The sequence below is a fragment of the Salvelinus alpinus genome, chromosome 3 (assembly GCF_045679555.1).
Source record: "Salvelinus alpinus chromosome 3, SLU_Salpinus.1, whole genome shotgun sequence".
In the NCBI taxonomy this organism is placed as follows: domain Eukaryota; kingdom Metazoa; phylum Chordata; class Actinopteri; order Salmoniformes; family Salmonidae; genus Salvelinus; species Salvelinus alpinus.
In genome coordinates, this window is record NC_092088.1 from 67,552,481 (window position 1) to 67,572,952 (window position 20,472).

The 20,472-nt window shown below is 41.0% G+C and overlaps 1 protein-coding gene across 2 annotated transcripts; it reads right to left on the reverse strand.

Moving 5' to 3' along the window:
* Window positions 1-3,071: 3,071 nt before the first annotated feature.
* On the reverse strand, window positions 3,072-15,002 carry LOC139571193 (transmembrane protein 100-like). Of its 2 annotated transcripts, XM_071393818.1 has the most exons (3): window positions 14,447-15,002; window positions 11,330-11,425; window positions 3,072-4,762 (listed from the first exon to the last, which is right to left on the reverse strand). In XM_071393818.1, the coding sequence occupies exon 3, from the start codon at window positions 4,731-4,733 to the stop codon at window positions 4,251-4,253; it is 483 nt and encodes a 160-aa protein (XP_071249919.1). In that variant the 5' UTR covers window positions 4,734-4,762; window positions 11,330-11,425; window positions 14,447-15,002; the 3' UTR covers window positions 3,072-4,250. The 2 variants fall into 2 exon arrangements, with proteins under 2 accessions (XP_071249919.1, XP_071249918.1); XM_071393817.1 differs by lacking the exon at window positions 11,330-11,425.
* Window positions 15,003-20,472: the final 5,470 nt, after the last annotated feature.

Below are 20,472 nucleotides of genomic sequence, written 5' to 3' on the forward strand. Positions count from 1 at the left end.
CCAATGTGAGCAGTCTATGTGGCGCTAATATTTTCACCCACATTGGGCCCACATCGTGCCAATGTGGACATGTTTTCTGGGTAGCTGCACGGTCTTAAGGAGTTCACTTCAAAGCTTGAAGCAAAAGTATTTGAACAGGTCTTTGTCTATGTGAGTCGCTGGAACTGGACATACTTTAAATACCCCCTGTAAAGGCTCTACTGTAGTAAAAGGCTAGGAAGCTAAGCATCTGGGCCCGTATTCACAAAGAGTGTCAGAGTAAGAGGGGATTTTAGATAATAATGTATAACATTATATTAACAGAGGGGACCTGATCCTGGATCAGCACTCCTACTTTGAAATCTTCATGAATACTGTCTCTGGTCCCTAAAGAATCATGCCAATAAGAATGTAGTGAACTTTCTATTTCCTTGTACTGTTTGTATCTCAGACTGTTTAGTTGTTCTGAAAAAGATAAGCCTTGTGGAAACATTATGTTTTAATCAAAAGATGGACATTTCAGTTTGAACCGTTCTTAACTCGTCTGGCTAAATAAAGTTTAAATAAATCAAATACAAATTTGATGATCGAGGTCACAGCTGAACTCACAAACTTGGCCTGCATCACAAATGGCCCCCTAATCCCTATATAGTGTATAGTGCGCAAATTTTGACCAAAGCCTTATGCGGAAAATGGCGCCATTTGTGACGCAACCACAGACCTCCTCTCACAGTCCTTCTCCCTCTTGGAGATCCAGCAACGCATACATCCCTCCCAACTCGGCCCCAAATAAAAGGCTTTTGAAATGAAACCCACCAACAAGGTTGCAGCTCAAGTGCAGATGTGGGGAAATCTCAAAAGTTTAAAGGAGTTTTTGGTGGGTTTACTCTCATGCTTTCAAGTACTCATAATGTGGGTAGAGTGTATTGACATCAAAGGTACTAATGCATTTTAGGAGCAGAAGTCCTAAGTTAACTTAATTTTTATATTCCAAATCACCACTAAATGAATCATGGGATCGTGGCGTAACATACGGGGTCTGTATTGCCATGCTGACTGAAGTCTGAAAACAGGAACAGGAAGTTAATGAGAATGACTTTTGACTTCTCAGGATGCCCCCCCCCCCCACACACACACTGATTCCCTGTGATAGGATGGATTACCATCAGCAGCCATTACATTGAGCCACTGTCTCACACACACCAAAGCACGCACACACACATACATACACACACAGTTAATTGGCCAGACACTTTGTTCCTTTTGTTATAGCAACATGGTTGCCTTGACCCGGGCAGAAGAGAGGAGCAGGTAGGAAATTAGCTCCATTACCCAATAAAGGGACTGACTGTCATTGGCTAGCAATGTTCCTACTTCATAGCAACTACACCTGCCGGAGACAAGCAATGTGAAAACTTGGAACCACAGAATCAGGTTTTCAGTGTAATATTGCAAACATATAACTAACAGAAAACGTTATAAAACACTATAACTGCATCATCTTACAAACTCCTGTTGACTCTAGATTCTAGACATTTGTCGAATTGCATTGCAGCAAACATCAAATTGCGAATAGCACTATGTCATGGTCCTCATCGCACCTTTACTGATATAACTGCAGTATCCTTATATAACCAATGCTGACTGAGAACAGGGTTATTTTAAAGACCATTGCAGAGGTGTGAAGCGATTTATTAAGGATCATATTCACTTAAATAAACAGAGCGCGGTGCCCAGCGATGACAATTGGCATCTGGGGGCCTTGGGGCGGAGTGGAGGGGCATTGTTCAAAGTTTTAGTAAAGGGTGTGTAGTCTCACAGTCTCACTAACCTACTTCCTGTTCTCTCTCTGATCCCTTAGCCCTTTTAATAGTTAGTCCCTTTTCCATTTCCCTGTGGTAGCGTGCCAAGCCCTTTCACAGGGAGCAAGGTGTGTGTGTGTGTGTGTGTGTGTGTGTGTGTGTGTGTGTGTGTGTGTGTGTGTGTGTGTGTGTGTGTGTGTGTGTGTGTGTGTGTGTGTGTGTGTGTGTGTGTGTGTGTGTGTGTGTGTGTGTGTGTGTGTGTGTGTGTCTGACAAACTGGATGGATTGAAATCCCTTTGCTTTTGACATGCGTACTTCTGAAGAGCGGGTCAAGTTGTGTGTGTCTTGGCTGTCCTTTCATAGTCATTATCTTCTCTAGGAAATCAGCAGGGTTTTAGCCCAGATCTGTCTGTGCTCTTGTGTACTCCATTGCTGTCATTGGGAGTTGGGATGATAGAACAAACAGGCTGGCACTCAGGCTAACAGGATTATATAGGGTTCTATCTAACTATTGCCCAATTGGGGTTAGTGTGCGTCCAAAACCCCCCCCCCCCCCCCCCCCCCATGTAGTGCACTACTGGTCAAAAGTAGTGCTCTATATTAAGTCATGATGCCTATGGACATCATGATTTAATTTTCTACTACTGTATCATTGCACATTTCATCGCCTACGTCTATTCTATCCTCCACAGTTACGTCAAGTACTGGGACTCTGTGTGTGTGTTTATGTGGATTGTAAGAGAATACTCCCTTGTGTATTTATTGAGAACTCTCAAAGTGATGACTGTTGGATCTACAGTTCCGGTGTCAGGGTGATGCAACACTCTCTCTCTCTCTCCCTCTCTCTCCCTCTCTCTCCCTATGCCTCTCTCTTCCTCCCCCTCTCTGCCTCTCTCTCTCTCTCTCTCTTCCTTGCTCACTCTGCCCCCCGCTCTCTGCCCCCCACTCTCTGCCCCCCTCTCTTCCCATAGCATTCCCTGCATGCTCCATTCCAGTGGAGATAAAGTTAGAGCCTTGAAAGCGACAACGTGTTGTAGCCGGTAGCCCCACAGTGACGCAACCCAATGATTTGATTATCTCCGTTGGCGTTGGAAGGATGCTAAGCAACGTAAACACACACTATAAATACAACTAACCCCCCTGCCCCACCCCACCACCACTGTCCAGCCCCCTCAAACTCCCCAAACTTGATTTATAAATACAATATGCAGAGAGCAAAGTGAAATGGCTTAGTCTTAGTTACTGATACTGATGTTTTTGTTAATAGGGATATATACGAATAAAATGTCATTTGATTGGTTGATTGATTTATTGGTTGATTGACAGATTTATTGGCACATGGATTTAACATCTTAAGTTTAGTGGCACAAATATTCCAAATATATATCAACAGATATGTCATAAATATCATGAAAATACAACTTTACCAGAGTACAATGGTACATATGAAACCACAACTTACTTTGCCACAGCTATGGTCTTGTACTATACCAACAATGAAAAACTGTACATTTGGCACAAACTGTATCAAATTAATCAATATTGTGCATAATAGGCAGTTACAAAAGTACATTGGAAGCATAAAAAATCATGCATATCAAACATGAGAGATACATTGTCTTAATTTAGGCAATCACTTCCTAGGTTCACTTTACGCAGTAATAAAGGGTGATTTGACCCTGTAAAGTCTGTCTACATACTGTCTACATATCTAAAACATAACATTAAGTACCTATGAAATGTTCACTTGAAACATCAATTGAGCAGCCATAGAGTCACAGATGCATCACATGACATGCATGAGTATAGTAGAATGGAGAATCATAGTCCACCGTGCAACTATCCTTTCTGCTCCGGGGTGAAGTTCCACTAAGTACAAATCTAGGATCAGCTTTCTACCCCAATCCTAACCTTAACCATTAGTGAGGAAAATGTAAAAAAGGCTGAAGATCAGAATCTAGGGGCAAATTCACCCTACTCCATCCTTCCTCTCCAATAATTTGGTTATTCCATCTTCATGATCAGTCCTGGTCTTCCCAAATCAGGGAGAACAAATCACCATACTTTACATTTTTCTGTAATTTAGCAGACACTCTTATCCAGAGTAATTAGGGTTGTACTTGTTTTGCTAAAGGGTACAGCAACAGCTTTTTCATCTAGTCAGCTCAGGGATTCAAACCAGCAACCTTTTGGTTACTGGCTCAACACTCTTTTAACTGCTAGGCTACCTGCCAGTCTTTGTAGGCCACTCTAGTCCTTACAGATAGGATCTTACCAACAGTACGGATTGTCTTTCTAGGCCATTCTAGTCCTTCAGCTAAGCATCTGTTTTGGACAATGTGTGAGTCCTTCATACCCAACCACCTCTGACATCCCTCATCACTCTCTAGTAGTCTCTGTTCATTTCCTCTTCATTCAAACTTTAAATTGTTCAAACTTCTATTTAACAGTCCCTATCTCCCTCAGGGCTCAGACCACACAGAGTCCATGGTTGGACATGAGGGCCGTCTGACTCTCCCTCCTCCGGTCCTTCTTCCGCCCCAGCCGGACCCTCCAACAGACGGCACTGGACCCCAGCAGAGCCAGCCCGGCCGACAGCAGAACCAGCCCCAGCACCGAGATGGTGGAGCCGTGTGAGTTGAACATGTACGCCACAGCAGTTACCACAATACCGGCAATGAGGACCACCACACCGAACGGCACTGTGCACCGGTAGCACGACATCTCCGCCCCACCTGTGGCCGCTGTCAGCTGCATCTCGTTGATTAACGGGACAGTCGTCACCACGACGCTACGGTCCTTCTTGTTGTTGTTGTTGTTGGATTTCTCTGTGGGGACTTTCTCAAAGGTTGATGTTGGCATTTTCATGCCGCTTTTGGGGACTTTCGGTGAGTTTCTGCTGATGGGGTCGTCTGGCATAGAGATTTTGTTAGCTAGGAAAAGGTGGTCCATCTTAATTTTCAGTGGTCAACCTGTTGAGTCTGTCAATCAGTGTGGCATACAGAGAGAGAAAAATACATTTTAGTCATATTGAAAACAAAACAGAGAAAACCCTGACTACACCTTAAGGATTAGCACAAAAATAAAGGATGTCAGCAGTTCACAATTTACTGAATTACAGTGAGGTGAGGTATGTCTCTAAATTGAAGCCTGTTCCCATTGAAATGAAAGATCTCTGTGCCAATGTCTATGCCCTGGCAGTAATATTTCCACCGGATGCATTGTTGGCAGTTGGACGTGAGGCGTCGACAGTGCGCAACATAACTGTCAAATTTCCCAGAGAAAGGCAGCTAACATTACGACACCTCCGTGAAACTGGAGCCAGCCAATTTGATAAATAGTCCGCTCTAATGATGAAATAAATAATGTAGCCTAAAGCTATAAAAAAACACTATGACGTATCATCCCAGCTAGCACATTTGGTTCCTTGGAAGTTGTGGGAACGTATGGTTTTGGTTTCACATTGGTTGTGGGAATGAAGCCAAACGTTTCCTGACTGGTAAAACTGAACATTTTGCTTGCTCTGTGAAAATGTATTTGGAGGTTGCAAGGAGGTTCTGAGAACGTTTTACTCTGGAAGGTTCTAAGAAAGTTTTCCTGGGAGGTTTTATTAATGCTCTGACAATGTAAATGATAGGTTATTTGAAGGTAATTTAATAACATTCTGAGAACATTTTCTAAATATTTGTAAAGTTTTGTAATGGTTATTATTGAAAGTTTTCTTAACACTCTAAGAACGAAATGTAAAGGTTATTTCGAGGTTTTTGAATAACTTTCTAAAAACCTTCACTGAATGTTCCAATAAGACTTATTTGGGTAGGACATTCATTTGTTTAGGCATTAATCATGATACAGCATCATTGAGATTTGAACCTGTGTGCTCCTGTTCTCTGTCACAAGAATTTGTCCACTGCACCACCAGGGTAGAGTTAGGATACTGTGTTTTTTTACGCATACAAAGCTGTTCATTTTAGTCTATTCAAACAGAACCCATTTCAAAGGAAACAATCACTCCATAAGATCAGGTGTGGCAAAATAGTAAGCACAGGCAACACACCTGAACACATTTAACCAAGATAAAGGATAGAGAGATTTTTGTTGATGCTGAGAACAAAATATATATCTTTTTAAATAACAATCTTAGAACGTTTTCTGAACAATGCTAAAGTTTTCTTGTGTTTTTTTAGGGAAAGTTTTCTTTATTTTCTGAGAACGGAATTTAGAGACAATTGATGTGGATGTTGTTTTTTTTACATTCCTTTATTGCAAAGAACTGGCATAAAAGAGAACCATACATTCTCAGAAAGTTCTGAAAACATTGTTTAAATATAACTTTTTTTCATTAGTCCACTGTTGATACAGTCCCAAAATGCTTTGCATGTCAGCAGGCAAGTTTATCAGATATTGGACTTTCAAGAAGCAAAGAGTCATCATATGCTGCAAACGCAATAGTTATTTTGTGGATTTAGAACGTTCCCAGAATGTAGTAAAAATATGACATTAAATACAGTGGCTTGCAAAAGTATTCACCCCCTTGGCATTTTTCCTATTTTGTTGCCTTACAACCTGGAATTAAAATAGATTTTTTTTGGGGGGGGGGGTTGTATCATTTGATTTACACAATATGCCTACCACTTTGAAGATGCAAACTAATTTTTTTGTGAAACAAACAAGAAATAAGACCAAAAAAAAAACGAAAACTTGAGCGTGCATAACTATTCATCCCCCAAAGTCAATACTTTGTTAGAGCCACCTTTTGCAGCAATTACAGCTGCAAGTCTCTTGGGGTATGTCTCTATAAGCTTGGTACATCTAGCCACTGGGATTTTTGCCCATTCTTCAAGGCAAAACTGCTCCAGCTCCTTCAAGTTGGATGGGTTCCACTGGTGTACAGCAAACTTTGAGTCATACCACCGATTCTCAATTGGATTGAGATCTTGGCTTTGACTAGGCCATTCCAAGACATTGAAATGTTTCCCCTTAAACCACTCGAGTGTTGCTTTAGCAGTATGCTTAGGGTCATTGTCCTGCTGGAAGGTGAACCTCCGTCCCAGTCTCAAATCTCTGGAAGACTGAAACAGGTTTCCCTCAAGAATTTCCCTGTATTTAGCACCATCCATCATTCCTTAAATTCTGACCAGTTTCCCAGTCCCTGCTGATGAAAACCACCCCCACAGCATGATGCTGCCACCACCATGCTTCACTGTGGTGATGGTGATGAGAGGTGTTGGGTTTGCGCCAGACATAGTGTTTTTCTTGATGGCAAAAAAGCTCAATTTGTCTCATCTGACCAGAGTACCTAATTCCATATGTTTGGGGAGTCTCCCACATGCCTTTTGGCTTTTTTTCTGGCCACTCTACTGTAAAGCCCAGCTCTTAAAGTGGTCCTATGGACAGATTCTCCGCTGTGGAGCTTTGCAGCTCCTTCTGGGTTATCTTTGGTCTCTTTGTTGCCTCTCTGATTAATGCCCTCCTTGCCTGGTCCGTAAGTTTTGGTGCCTCTCTTGGCAGGTTTGTTGTAGTGCTATATTCTTTCCATTTTTAATAGTGGATTTAATGGTGCTCCGTGGGATGTTCAAAGTTTCTGATATTTTTTATAACCCAACCCTGATCTGTACTTCTCCACAAATTTGTCCGTGACCTGTTTTCGGAGCTCTTTTGTCTTCATAGTGGTGCTTGCTTGGTGGTGCCCCTTGCTTAGTGGTGTTGCAGACTTGGGGGCCTTTCAGAACAGGTGTATATTTACTGAGATCATGTGACAGATCATGTGACACTTAGATTGCACACAGGTGGACTTTATTTAAATAAGTATGTGACTTCTGAAGGTAATTGGTTGCACCAGATCTTATTTAGGGGCTTCATAGCAAAGGGGGTGAATACATATGCATGCACCACTTTTTTTTTAACAAGTTTTGTTTTCATTTCACTTCACCAATTTGGACTATTTTGTGTATGTTCATTATATGGAATCCAAATAAAAATCTATTTAAATTACAGGTTGTAATGCAACAAAATATAAAAAACGCCAAGGGGAATGAATACCTTTGCAAGGCACTGTAGAACTTGTGTGGAATGTTCTGTGGAAGTACTGAAATTCCCACAGAAGAACGTTGTTTCTTAAAGTTCTCTGAACAATTTGAGAATGTGACTTTAAGGCCAGGCACAAGGGTGGGCAACTCCAGTCCTCGAGGGCCTGATTGGTGTCACACTTTTTCTCCATCTCTAGCAAACACAGCTGATTAATCCAATTGCATTCTAATCTGAAGATCATGATTAGGTGATTATTGGAGTCAGGTGTGTTAGCTGGGGCTGGGACAAAACTGTGACACCAATCAGGCCCTGGAAGACTGGAATTGCTCACTCCTGCGGCGGGACGACCCCCTAAAATAAAATGAAACTTTTACAAGTTGAATGTAGACATTAATAAAATACTTTTTGTATTACAATTTTTCTTTAATACTTAATAAAAAATTAGGCGATATCGAATTATATATGCACATATTTACATACTACGCAAATATATACTTCTGGATACTAGATGAAGTCAGCATAAATATGTTGGTTTAATGTTGTTAAAACACTCCAGGATCAGACTTTTCCAGAGCAGATTGTGGATAAATACTTTGTTTATCTTTCTATTTGTAAAATACTGAAGACATGTACAGTACCAGTCAAAAGTTTGGACACACCTACTCATTCAAGGATTTTCTTTATTTGTACTATTTTCTGCATTGCAGAATAATAGTGAAAACATCAAAACTATGAAATAACACAAATGGAATCATGTAGTAACCAATTTTTTTTTAACAAATCAAAATATATTTTATATTTGAGATTCTTCAAAGTATCTGCCCTTTGTCGAGGGCTCCCGAGTGACGCAGCAGTCTAAGACACTGCATCTCAGTACTAAAGGCGTCCCTACAGACCCTCGTTCGATTCCAGGCTGTATCACACCCGTGATTGGGAGTCCCAAAGAGCGGGACACAATTGGCCCTGCATTGTTATGGTTTGGCCGGGGTAGGCTGTCATTGTAAATAAGAATTTCTTCTTAACTTAATTGCCTAGTTAAATAAAGGTTAAATAAATAAAATAAATTGACTTGATGACAGCTTTGCACACTCTTGGCATTTTCTCAACCAGCTTCACCTGGAATGCTTTTCCAACAGTCTTGAAGGAGTTCCCACATATGCTGAGCACTTGTTGGCTGCTTTTCCTTCACTCTGCGGTCCAACTCATCCCATCTCAATTGGGTTGAGGTCGGTGATTGTGGAGGCCAGGTCTTCTGATGCAGCACACCATCACGCTCCTTCTTGGTCAAATAGCCATTACACAGCCTGGAGGTGTGTTGGGTCATTGTCCTGTTGAAAAACAAATGATAGTCCCACTAAGCGCAAACCAGATTGGATGGCGTATTGCTGCAGAATGCTGTGGTAGCCATGCTGGTTAAGTGTGCCTTGAATTCTAAATACATCACCATCAGTGTCATGAGCAAAGCGCCCCCACACCATCACACCTCCTCCTCCATGCTTCACTGTGGGAACAACACATGCAGAGATCATCCTTTCACCTACTCTGCGTCACACAAAGACACAGCGGTTGGAACCAAACATCTCAAATTTGGACTCAGACCAGAAGACAGATTTCCACCGGTCTAATGTCCGTTGCTCGTGTTTCTTGGCCCAAGCAAGTCCGTTCTTCTTATTGGTGTACTTTAGTAGTGGTTTCCTTGCAGAAATTTGACCACGAAGGCCTGATTCACGCATTCTCCTCTGAACAGTTGATGTTGAGATGTGTCTATTTGGGCTGCAATTTCCGAGGCTGGAAACTCTCATGAACTTATTCTCTGCAGCAGAGTTAACATTTTCATCATAGCGTTTGATGGTTTTTGCGACTGCACTTGAAGAAACCTTAAAAGTTCTTGAAATTTTCCGCATTGAATGATTGACTGTCATTTCTCTTTGCTTATTTGAGCAGTTCTTACCATAATATGTGATTGACCGGCTCAAATCAGTCTCATGTAGTAAAATTTTAAATTGTGTTTTTCACATTGGATAAAAGTAGAGACTCAGAGCTACAAAATGGTATATCATACACTGCAGTTGAGGAACAATGCAAAAGTAATTTTGCTTTGAAAGTTGATGGTCTTTGAATTTTTTGGTACTACTACTGGAGAGCCCTTCTTTGTCTACACCCATTCAGCATCATTTACACCCTCTTAAGCTTTAGGCCCACCCATCTCTCTAAGGGTTGATCCGAGCATTCTGTACTAACAACAGCAGTCAAGCACCCAAGCTAACTTGCTAGCTACTTCCAGACACAAACACAAAGAGAACACACAAAGAGAACAGCTCACTGAACATTATTCGACCCTAGCAGAGCTGGTTAGGCTGTTGTTAGGCTGTTGGTGACTGCAACTGTGCTGTCAGATTGTCCATTCGTAAATTCAGAGGGTTTCTCTCTCGGAGCGTTCAGAGCGCACACTGGATGCTCTGGCCGATGAGTAGGGTTGATCCGAATGTTCTGTCCTCACAAAGGCAGTCAAGCACCCAACCTAACTGGCTAACATTGGCTAGCTTGCTAGCTACTTCCAGACCCATAATGAGAGAACACCCCACTCTGACCATTTTACTCACCCTAGCAGAGCTGGTTATGCTGTTTTCATGTTATCCAGAGCGTTAGTGACTGTAACGGTGCTGCTGGCAACAATTTAATTACGCTTTTTTTGCCGACGTTTACTGACATGGGCCATATTCAACAGGTGTTGAGCGTTCGTAAATTCATCAGTTATTCTGCACTCTGGCACACTCAGACGAGAGTATTTTGTGAAGACATGGAGCTAGCTAGCTAGCTAGGTAAATAATGGACCTTAATCACAACTCATGACGATACTACCCTGCATTAATCTGCAGGTAGCTAACCAACCAGATTCAATGTTAGCTAGCTAACATTAGGCTATAACTAGTGTCTCTGAGATATGAATAATACGATCATACATGTAACGTTAGCTAGCTAGTCAGCCAGCTAATGTTAGCTAGCTAGCTAACAGTACACTTTAACTTGAAATGAAAATACTTTGTCAAAATCAGAAATGTGTAATATCTGAAAATGTAGCCAGCTAGACTATCTTACCCGTAAACATAATGGATGGACACGTCTACTGTCAGATGCCATGGTTGCCCTTAGTTTGAAGATGTAATCCGGAGACAGGTGTTTTCTCCATCTCCTTAGCTATAATACTCGAATTCCACTGATTTCAAAACTCGGTCCTCCAGAAAGTGGAGAGCATACACGTAACATTACCTAGCGAGCCAGCCAGCTCATGTTAGCTAGCTAACAGTTCAGCTTACGCACTTTTACTACGCGATACGTTTAAGATGGCGCCGGAGAAGAAGGCAGACTTTTTACGTGCCCCCAGCCGTTTGAGTTTTTTTGTTTGTTTATTTGCGTTGTTTGTAACTTATTTTTTTACTTATTTTGTACATAATGTTGCCGCTATCGTCTCTTATGACCGAAAATAACTTCTAGACATCAAGACTGCGATTACTCACCATAGACTAGCAGAATACTTTTTTTCCTTTCACGACTGACGAGCCCGGCGCCAAAGATATACTGCTTCCTTGGGAACAGGCCCCAATCCCCGTGATCTGTGTGAAGAGGAGGTGATGAAAGAGGGGCCGAAGGGCGAGCTGCCTTCTGAGAATTCGTAGGGAATCGAAAAACCACCACTTCTCTACATTCGGCTAGCAAACATGCAATCCTTGGAGAATAAAATCGACGAGTTACGCGGAAGATTAAACGACCAGCAAGACATACAAAACTGTAACATCTTATGCTTCCCGGAGTCGCGGCTGAATGACGACAATATCAACATACAGCTGGCTGGTTATACGATGTACCGGCAGCATAGAACAGCGGCATCTGGTAAAACAAGTGGCGGCGGACTATGTATTTTTGTACATAACAGCTGGTGCATGATATCTAAGGAAGTCTCGAGCTATTGCTAGCCTAAGGTAGAGTATCTCATGATAAGCTGTAGACCACACTATCTATCGAGAGAGTTTTCATCTGTATTCTTTGTAGCTGGTTACATACCCCCACAGTCAGAGGCTGGCATTAAGACAGCATTGAATGAGCTGTATTCCGCCATAAGCAAACAAGAAAACGCTCACCTAGAGGCGGCGCTCCTAGTAGCCGGGAACTTTATTGCAGGGAAACTTAAATCCATTTGACCAAATTTCTATCATCATGTTAAATGTTAAATTACATTTCATATGAGGAAATCAGTGAATTGAAATACATTCATTAGGCTCTAATCTATGGATTTCACATGACTAGTAATACAGATATGCATCTGCCTCACAATGGGCCTTGGGGGTCTCGTTGTGGTATTTTTGTGCATTCAAATTGTCAATCAATAAAATGCAATTGTCTTCTTTGTATGTAACTTATGCTTGCCCATACCATAACCCCACTGCCTCCATGGGGCACTCTGTTAACAATGTTGACATCAGCAAACCGCTCGCCCACACAACGCCATACACATGGTCTGCGGTTGTGAGGCCGGTTGGACGTAGTGCCAAATTCTCTAAAACAACATTGGAGGCGGCTTATGCTAGAGAAATTAACATTAAATTCTCTACCAACAGCTCTGGTGGACATTCCTGCAATCAGCATGCCGATTGCATGCTCCCTCAAAACTTGAGACATCTGTGGTATTGTATTGTGTGACAAAATTGCATATTTTAGAGTGGCCTTTTATTGTCCCCAGCACAAGTTGCACCTGTGTAATGATCACACTGTTTAATCAGCTTCTTGATATGCCACACCTGTCAGGTGGATGGATTACCTTTGCAAACGATAAATGCTCACTAACAGCGATGTAAACAAATTTATGCACAAAATTTGACAGGAATAAGCTTTTTGTGTATATGGAATATTTCTGCGATCCTTTATTTCAGCTCATGAAACATGGGACCAATAGTTGCGTTTATAATTTTGATAAGTGTAAAATAAAATGTTTACAGCATATCAACAATTCCCTCTGGCCACGTCTGGAGAATATATCTAAGGATAACCACACAAAATGTGATAAATGTAGATGCTTCTGAAGCTGAGAATAATGAGTTGGGAAGAGTCTGACTTTTGGGAAATGTCAGTTAAAGACAAGTACACTGAATGAAGACTACAAAATGACAAAAGCCTATTTAAACCCAATCACCATCTCTTCAAAGTAAGTTACTAAATGTAGTACAGTTTGTAACATTGTCTATGAAATGGTTTTTGAAATTATGTGTACAGTAATTCAATGTAGTGAACTTTTAAATTATTGATGTATGTCCATTTTAAAGTGGTAGAAATTCATTAAAATGTTGATGACTTTAGTATGATAAACTAAAGAAAATATAAATTGTTGACATTTTTATGTTTACTTTTTGAAAATACTAATATTAATGAACAAAAATAGCAAAAAATCAAAACATTTATAGGTAGATTCAAAAATGTAATTTCAGCCTGTGATGCCTGGCCTAAAATAGAAGCATGTAGGAAACGTTATGCTGAAGTACTGAAATTACCACAGAAGAACGTTGTTTCTTAATGTTCTCGGAACAATTTAAGAACATGATTTTAAAAAGAACCACAAAGAAACCGGTAGGAAGCGTTATGCTGAAGTACTGAAATTCCCACAGAACATGACCAAAAATCGAATTAAATGTAAACCATGTTTGAACCTTCAGGAAATGTTCTGTTAAAGGGAAAATCTGCAGTTGCTACATCAACTTTTGGAATTCTAAATGAATGATATGTATCCATTGATTCTTGAATAACATAACTTATAAATGCCTAATGAGCTTAGTTCAACTGTCGTGCCCCATCAGAACCCAACATATTTGCTTGTTTTACTGCAATGTTTGTAAATAAAGAAAAAAAGCACCATATAGCCTCAAAACATGATTAAAACTATAATTTGGATATCATGGATGGTCAGTTCTTGCATCCATAGCGTAGTCTATGATTTTGCAAGGATTTTGTGATATTTGCGGGCAAATAAGCTTGATTTTGCTACAGCAATTCTGACATTTTCCGTTGGCAATATGCAAGGAATATACGAGGAAAATATTTGTTGACGTGTGGCTTGATTGAACCATATTATGCAGTAAATGTGCGGTGACTGGTTGAAATGATCAGCCCTCTTTTTGTATTGCTGTTATTGGTCAGTTTTATGCAATAATATTGCGATTATTTGACTGTTTTATGTGGAAATAGTGTGGTGATTGGTCAAATTTGCACACCCTCGCATAATATGCAGGGAATTGTTGATTTTACTAAACGTTTTGTAATTGCAGAATCTCAGAATCCTGGAGGAACTGTACTGTAAAGTAATTAAATACCAAGAAACGTATGTTTTTTTGTGTGCTGAGAATGTTCCAAAGCCAAGCAACTATCCTGCACCCTTCCCAGAAAGGTTGCATGTAAAATAACCATAGGACAACCATGCTCTCACCAAGCTCTAAGAAACCTATGGTTCTCAGAACGTTATGTGCTAGCTGGGATCTGTCATCAACTCTTCTCTGTCGATGTCAACTAGTATGCGATGCAATATTCGTTGGCCTAGGCGCGCGTGATGGAGATTATTTTGAAAGAAAAAAAACAATCTAATTACTCACCTTAAAATGCTGACTGATTCCATATTTTACACCTAATCCATGAATATATATTGTAGTTTCAGGAATAAAGTATTCAGTGCCAATAATAACTGTGAATTTCACAATTTAGGTAAAATACATCAGTTGAATTTACTGTATTCTGGAGCTCTTCTCAGTCTTCTGAAACAGTACGTCTTTGTGGTAAGGGAATGCAACCGTCAGCCTATTCACTCTCATCTCGAGCTTGAAGTTGTATGTCATCCATTCGTTTTTTGTCCATTATCAGTTCGTGTTTTTTGTCCAAATACAGATAGAATATAGTACTATCCTGTTTAACTTTAGCACCAGCATATGAAAATGTATCATATGCGCAGAGGTTTCCCCAGAATGAGATATATAGCCTACCACCGTTCATTCCACTCACTTCTTTTCTCTCTATACACTGTCCATGTATCGTGCAGGCATGTCTAGAAAGCTGTCTCTCTTTGCAATGATCTGGTCTACATCGTCTTGGAGAATCACGCAGGGGGAAGTCAATAGCTAAAGAGGGGAGTGTCTGTGAGACACGACTTTCCTCTCCCCCTCACCTACTGAACGAGCAAGGAAACGTTTAACCCTTTCCACCCTTAACCCTTATTTTCAAGTATACAGCAAACACAATTGCGTTGTCTTTATGACCATAGCGTCACATCTGATTCTGTATTCAAACAAAAATTCAAATCGTTTTTGATTATTTTCGTTTTTGATTCGTTTTTGATTATTGTAGTGTATATAATAACATAATTGCAAAATTCATCTGACTACTGTTATGACATAATACTTTGTCTTATCCATGTTGTTCAGTTCTACTAGTGTTTCAAGGTGTCAACGAGTACCTATGTCACTAACGAGGAATGGCCTTTAGAGTAACTAACTGTCCAGTGTTTCCAGATTTCTATTAAATATGACCTATAATTAAAGGGATACTTCAGGAGTTTGGAAATGAGGCCCTTTATCTACCTCTTCAGTCAGATGTCTCTTTCTCTAGTATGAAAGAAGTTAGAGGTAGTTTTGCGAGCCAATGCTAACTAGCATTAGCGGAATGATTGGAAGTCTATGGTATCTACTAGCAGTTTTCCTTCCAAGAAATTGTAATTAAGTATGTTATAAAGCACCTTTTCTGTGTTGGAATGGTTAGGGCATACCCCAACAACAGAATGGCTTATACCGGTCATAAAAAATATTCATACAGTAGACCGCTGATTGGCCAGCTCATCCTCAGGAGGATTACATCATCTTTTATGAGGAAAAAGCAAGCATTTTTAGAGATTGTTAGAGATACAAGTTTGAGGTCAAATCAAATGTCAATTGTCACATGCTTTGTAAACAACAGGTGTAGACTAAGAGAGAAATGCTTACTTACTTCCCAACAATGCAGAATACAATAAAAACAATTATAATTATTTTATTTTTTAATTTTTATTTCACCTTTATTTAACCAGGTAGGCAAGTTGAGAACAAGTTCTCATTTACAATTGCGACCTGGCCAAGATAAAGCACAGCAGTTCGACACATACAACAACACAGAGTTACACATGGAGTAAAACAAACATACAGTCAATAATACAGTAGAAAAAAATAAGTATATACAATGTGAGCAAATGAGGTGAGATAAGGGAGGTAAAGGCAAAAAAGGCCATGGTGGCGAAGTAAATACAATATAGCAAGTAAAACACTGGAATGGTAGATTTGCAGTGGAAGAATATGCAAAGTAAAGATAGAAATAATGGGGCAATTTCTAAATAAATAAATACAGTAAGAGGAGAGGTAGTTGTTTGGGCTAAATTATAGATGGGCTATGTACAAGTGCAGTAATCTATGAGCTGCTCTGACAGCTGGTGCTTAAAGCTAGTGAGGGAGATAAGTGTTTCCAGTTTCAGGGATTTTTGTAGTTCATTCCAGTCATTGGCAGCAGAGAACTGGAAGGAGAGGCGGCCAAAGGAAGCATTGGTTTTGGGGGTGACCAGAGAGATATACCTGCTGGAGCGCGTGCTACAGGTGGGTGCTGCTATGGTGACCAGCGAGCTGAGATAAGGGGGGACTTTACCTAGCAGGGTCTTGTAGATGACCTGGAGCCAGTGGGTTTGGCGACGAGTATGAAGCGAGGGCCAGCCAACGAGAGCATACAGGTTGCAGTGGTGGGTAGTATATGGGGCTTTGGTGACAAAACGGATGGCACTGTGATAGACTGCATCCAATTTATTGAGTAGGGTATTGGAGGCTATTTTGTAAATGACATCGCCGAAATCGAGGATCGGTAGGATGGTCAGTTTTACAAGGGTATGTTTGGCAGCATGAGTGAAGGATGCTTTGTTGCGAAATAGGTAGCCAATTCTAGATTTAACTTTGGATTGGAGATGTTTGATGTGAGTCTAGAAGGAGAGTTTACAGTCTAACCAGACACCTAGGTATTTGTAGTTGTCCACATATTCTAAGTCAGAACCGTCCAGAGTAGTGATGTTGTACGGGTGGGCAGGTGCAGGCAGCGATCGGTTGAAGAGCATGCATTTAGTTTTACTTGTATTTAAGAGCAATTGGAGGCCACGGAAGGAGAGTTGTATGGCATTGAAGCTCGTCTGGAGGGTTGTTAACACTGTGTCCAAAGAAGGGCCAGAAGTATACAGAATGGTGTTGTCTGCGTAGAGGTGGATCAGAGACTCACCAGCAGCAAGATCATTGATGTATACAGAGAAGAGAAGAGAGTCGGTCCAAGAATTGAACCCTGTGGCACCCCCATAGAGACTGCTAGAGGCCCGGACAACAGGCCCTCCGATTTGACACACTGAACTCTATCAGAGAAGTAGTTGGTGAACCAGGCGAGGCAATCATTTGAGAAACCAAGGCTATCGAGTCTGCCGATGAGGATGTGGTGATTGACAGAGTCGAAAGCCTTGGCCAGGTCAATGAATATGGCTGCACAGTATTGTTTCTTATCGATGGTGGTTAGGATATCGTTTAGGACCTTGAGCGTGGCTGAGGTGCACCCATGACCAGCTCTGAAACTAGATTGCATAGCGGAGAAGGTATGGTGGGATTCGAAATGTTCGGTAATCTGTTTATTGACTTCGCTTTCAAAGACCTTAGAAAGGTAGGGTAGGATAGAAAAAGGTCTGTAGCAGTTTGGGTCAAGAGTGTCCCCCGCTTTGAAGAGGGGGATGACTGCAGCTGCTTTCCAATCTTTGGGAATCTCAGACGACACGGAAGAGAGGTTGAACAGGCTAGTAATAGGGGTTGCAACAATTTCGGCAGATCATTTTAGAAAGAAAGGGTCCAGATTGTCTAGCCCGGCTGATTTGTAGGGGTCCAGATTTTGCAGCTCTTTCAAAACATCAGCTGACTGGATTTGGGAGAATGAGAAATGGGGAAGGCTTGGGCGAGTTGCTCTGGGGGGTGCAGTGCTGTTGTCCGGGGTAGGGGTAGCCAGGTGGAAAGCATGGCCAGCCGCAGAAAAATGCTTATTGAAATTCTCAATTATAGTGGATTTATCGGTGGTGACAGTGTTTCCTGTCCTCAGTGCAGTGGGCAGCTGAGAGGAGGTGTTCTTATTCTCCATGGACTTTACAGTGTCCCAGAACTTTTTTGAGTTTGTGTTGCAGGAAGCAAATTTCTGCTTGAAAAAGCTAGCCTTGGCTTTTCTAACTGCCTGTGTATATTGGTTTCTAGCTTCACTGAAAAGTTGCATATCACAGGGGCTGTTCGATGCTAATGCAGAACGCCATAGGATGTTTTTGTGTTGGTTAAGGGCAGTCAGGTCTGGAGAGAACCAAGGGCTATATCTGTTCCTGGTTCTAAATTTCTTGAATGGTGCATGCTTATTTAAGATGGTGAGGAAGGCATTTAAAAAAAATAACCAGGCATCCTCTACTGACGGGATGAGATCAATATCCTTCCAGGATACCCCGGCCAGGTCGATTAGAAAGGCCTGCTCGCTGAAGTGTTTCAGGGAGCGTTTGACAGTGATGAGTGGAGGTCGTTTGACCGCTGACCCATTACGGATGCAGGCAATGAGGCATAATATTAATAATATTTAAACAATTGTAACACGAGAAACACAAGGAACAAATACACAATGACCAATGATAGCTTGGCGATATACATGGGGTACCAGTACCGAGTCGATGTGTAGGGGTACGAGGAAATTGACAAACTGTAGATACAGTGCATTCAGAAAGTATTCAGACCCCTTGACTTTTTCCACATTTTGTTACTTTACAGCCTTATTCAAAAATGGATTACATCATGTGTTCCCCTCATCAATATACACACAATACCCCATAACGATAAAGTGAAAACAAGTTTTTAGATATTTTTGCATATGTATTAAAAATAAAAAAAACTGAAATATGACTGGTTTGGACACACCTACTCATTCCAGTTTATTTTTTTATTTTTTTAAAACTATTTTCTATATTGTAGAATAATAGTGAAGACATTAAAAACTATTAAATAACACACATGGAATCATGTAGTAACCAAAAAAGTGTTAATCAAATCAAAATATATTTAAGTAGCCACCTTTTGTCGTGATGACAGCTTTGCACAATCTTGGCATTCTCCCAAACAGCTTCATGAGTTAGTCACCTGGAATGCATCAATTAACAGGTGTGCCTTGTTAAAAGTTCATTTGTGGCATTTCTTTCCTTCTTAATGCGTTTGAGCCAATCAGTTGTGTTGTGACAAGGTAGGGGTGGTATACAGAAGATAGCCCTATTTGGTAAAAGACCAAGTCCATTTAATGGCAAGAACAGCTCAAATAAGCAAAGAGAAATGACAGTCCATCATTACTTTAAGACATGAAGGTCAGTCAATGCAGAACAAAGACCTTTGAACGTTTCTTTAAGTGCAGTCGCAAAAACCATCAAGCACTATGATGAAACTGGTTCTCATGAGGACCGCCACAGGAAAGGAAGACCCAGAGTTACCTCTGCTGCAGAGGATATGTTCATTAGAGTTAACTGCACCTCAGATTGCAGCCCAAATAAATGCTTCACAGAGTTCAAGTAACAGACACATCTCAACATCAACTGTTCAGAGGAGACTGTGTGAATCAGGCCTTCATGGTGGAATTGCTGCAAGGAAACCACTACTAAAGGACACCAATAATAATAAGATACTTGCTTGGGCCAAGAAACACAAGCAATTGACATTAGACTGGTGGAAATCTGGCCTTTGGTCTGATGAGTCCAAATTTGAGATTTCTGGTTCCAAATGCTTTGTCTTTTGAGACGAAGAGTAGTTGAACGGATGATCTCCGCATGTGTGGTTCCCACCGTGAAGCATGGAGGAGGAGGTGTTTTGGTATGGGGGTGCTTTGCTGGTGACACTGTATGTGATTTATTTAGAATTCAAGGCACACTTAACCAGCATGGCTACCACAGCATTCAGCAGCAATACGCCATCCCATCTGGTTTGCGCTTAGTGGGACTATCATTTGTTTTTCAACAGGACAATGACCCAAAACACACCTCCAGGCTGTGTAAGGGCTATTTGACTAAGGAGAGTGATGGAGTGCTGCATCAGATTACCTGGCCTCCACAATCCCCCAACCTCGACCCAATTGAGATGGTTTGGGATGAGTTGGACCGCAGAGTGAAGGAAAAGCAGCCAACAAGTGCTCAGCATACGTGGGAACTCCTTCAGGACTGTTGGAAAAGCATTCCTCAGGAAGCTGGTTGAGAGAATGCCACGTGTGTGCAAAGCTGTCATCAAGGCAAAGGGTGGCTATTTAAAGAATCTCAAATATAACATATATTTTATTTATTTATCACTTTTTTTGGTTACTACATGATTCCATATGTGTTATTTCATAGTTTTGATGTCTTCACTATTATTTTGTATATAGACTCTTTCCCCCCCCTACTGTGTTATTGACTTGTTTATTGTTTACTCCATGTGTAACTCTGTGTTGTTGTCTGTTCACACTGCTATGCTTTATCTTGGCCAGGTCGCAGTTGTAAATGAGAACTTGTTCTCAACTAGCCTACCTGGTTAAATAAAGGTGAAATAAT

Coding starts and splice junctions, on each gene's coding strand:
- LOC139571193 (XM_071393817.1), bottom strand. CDS start 4,733: ATGGACCACCTTTTCCTAGCTAACAAAATCTCTATGCCAGACGACCCC.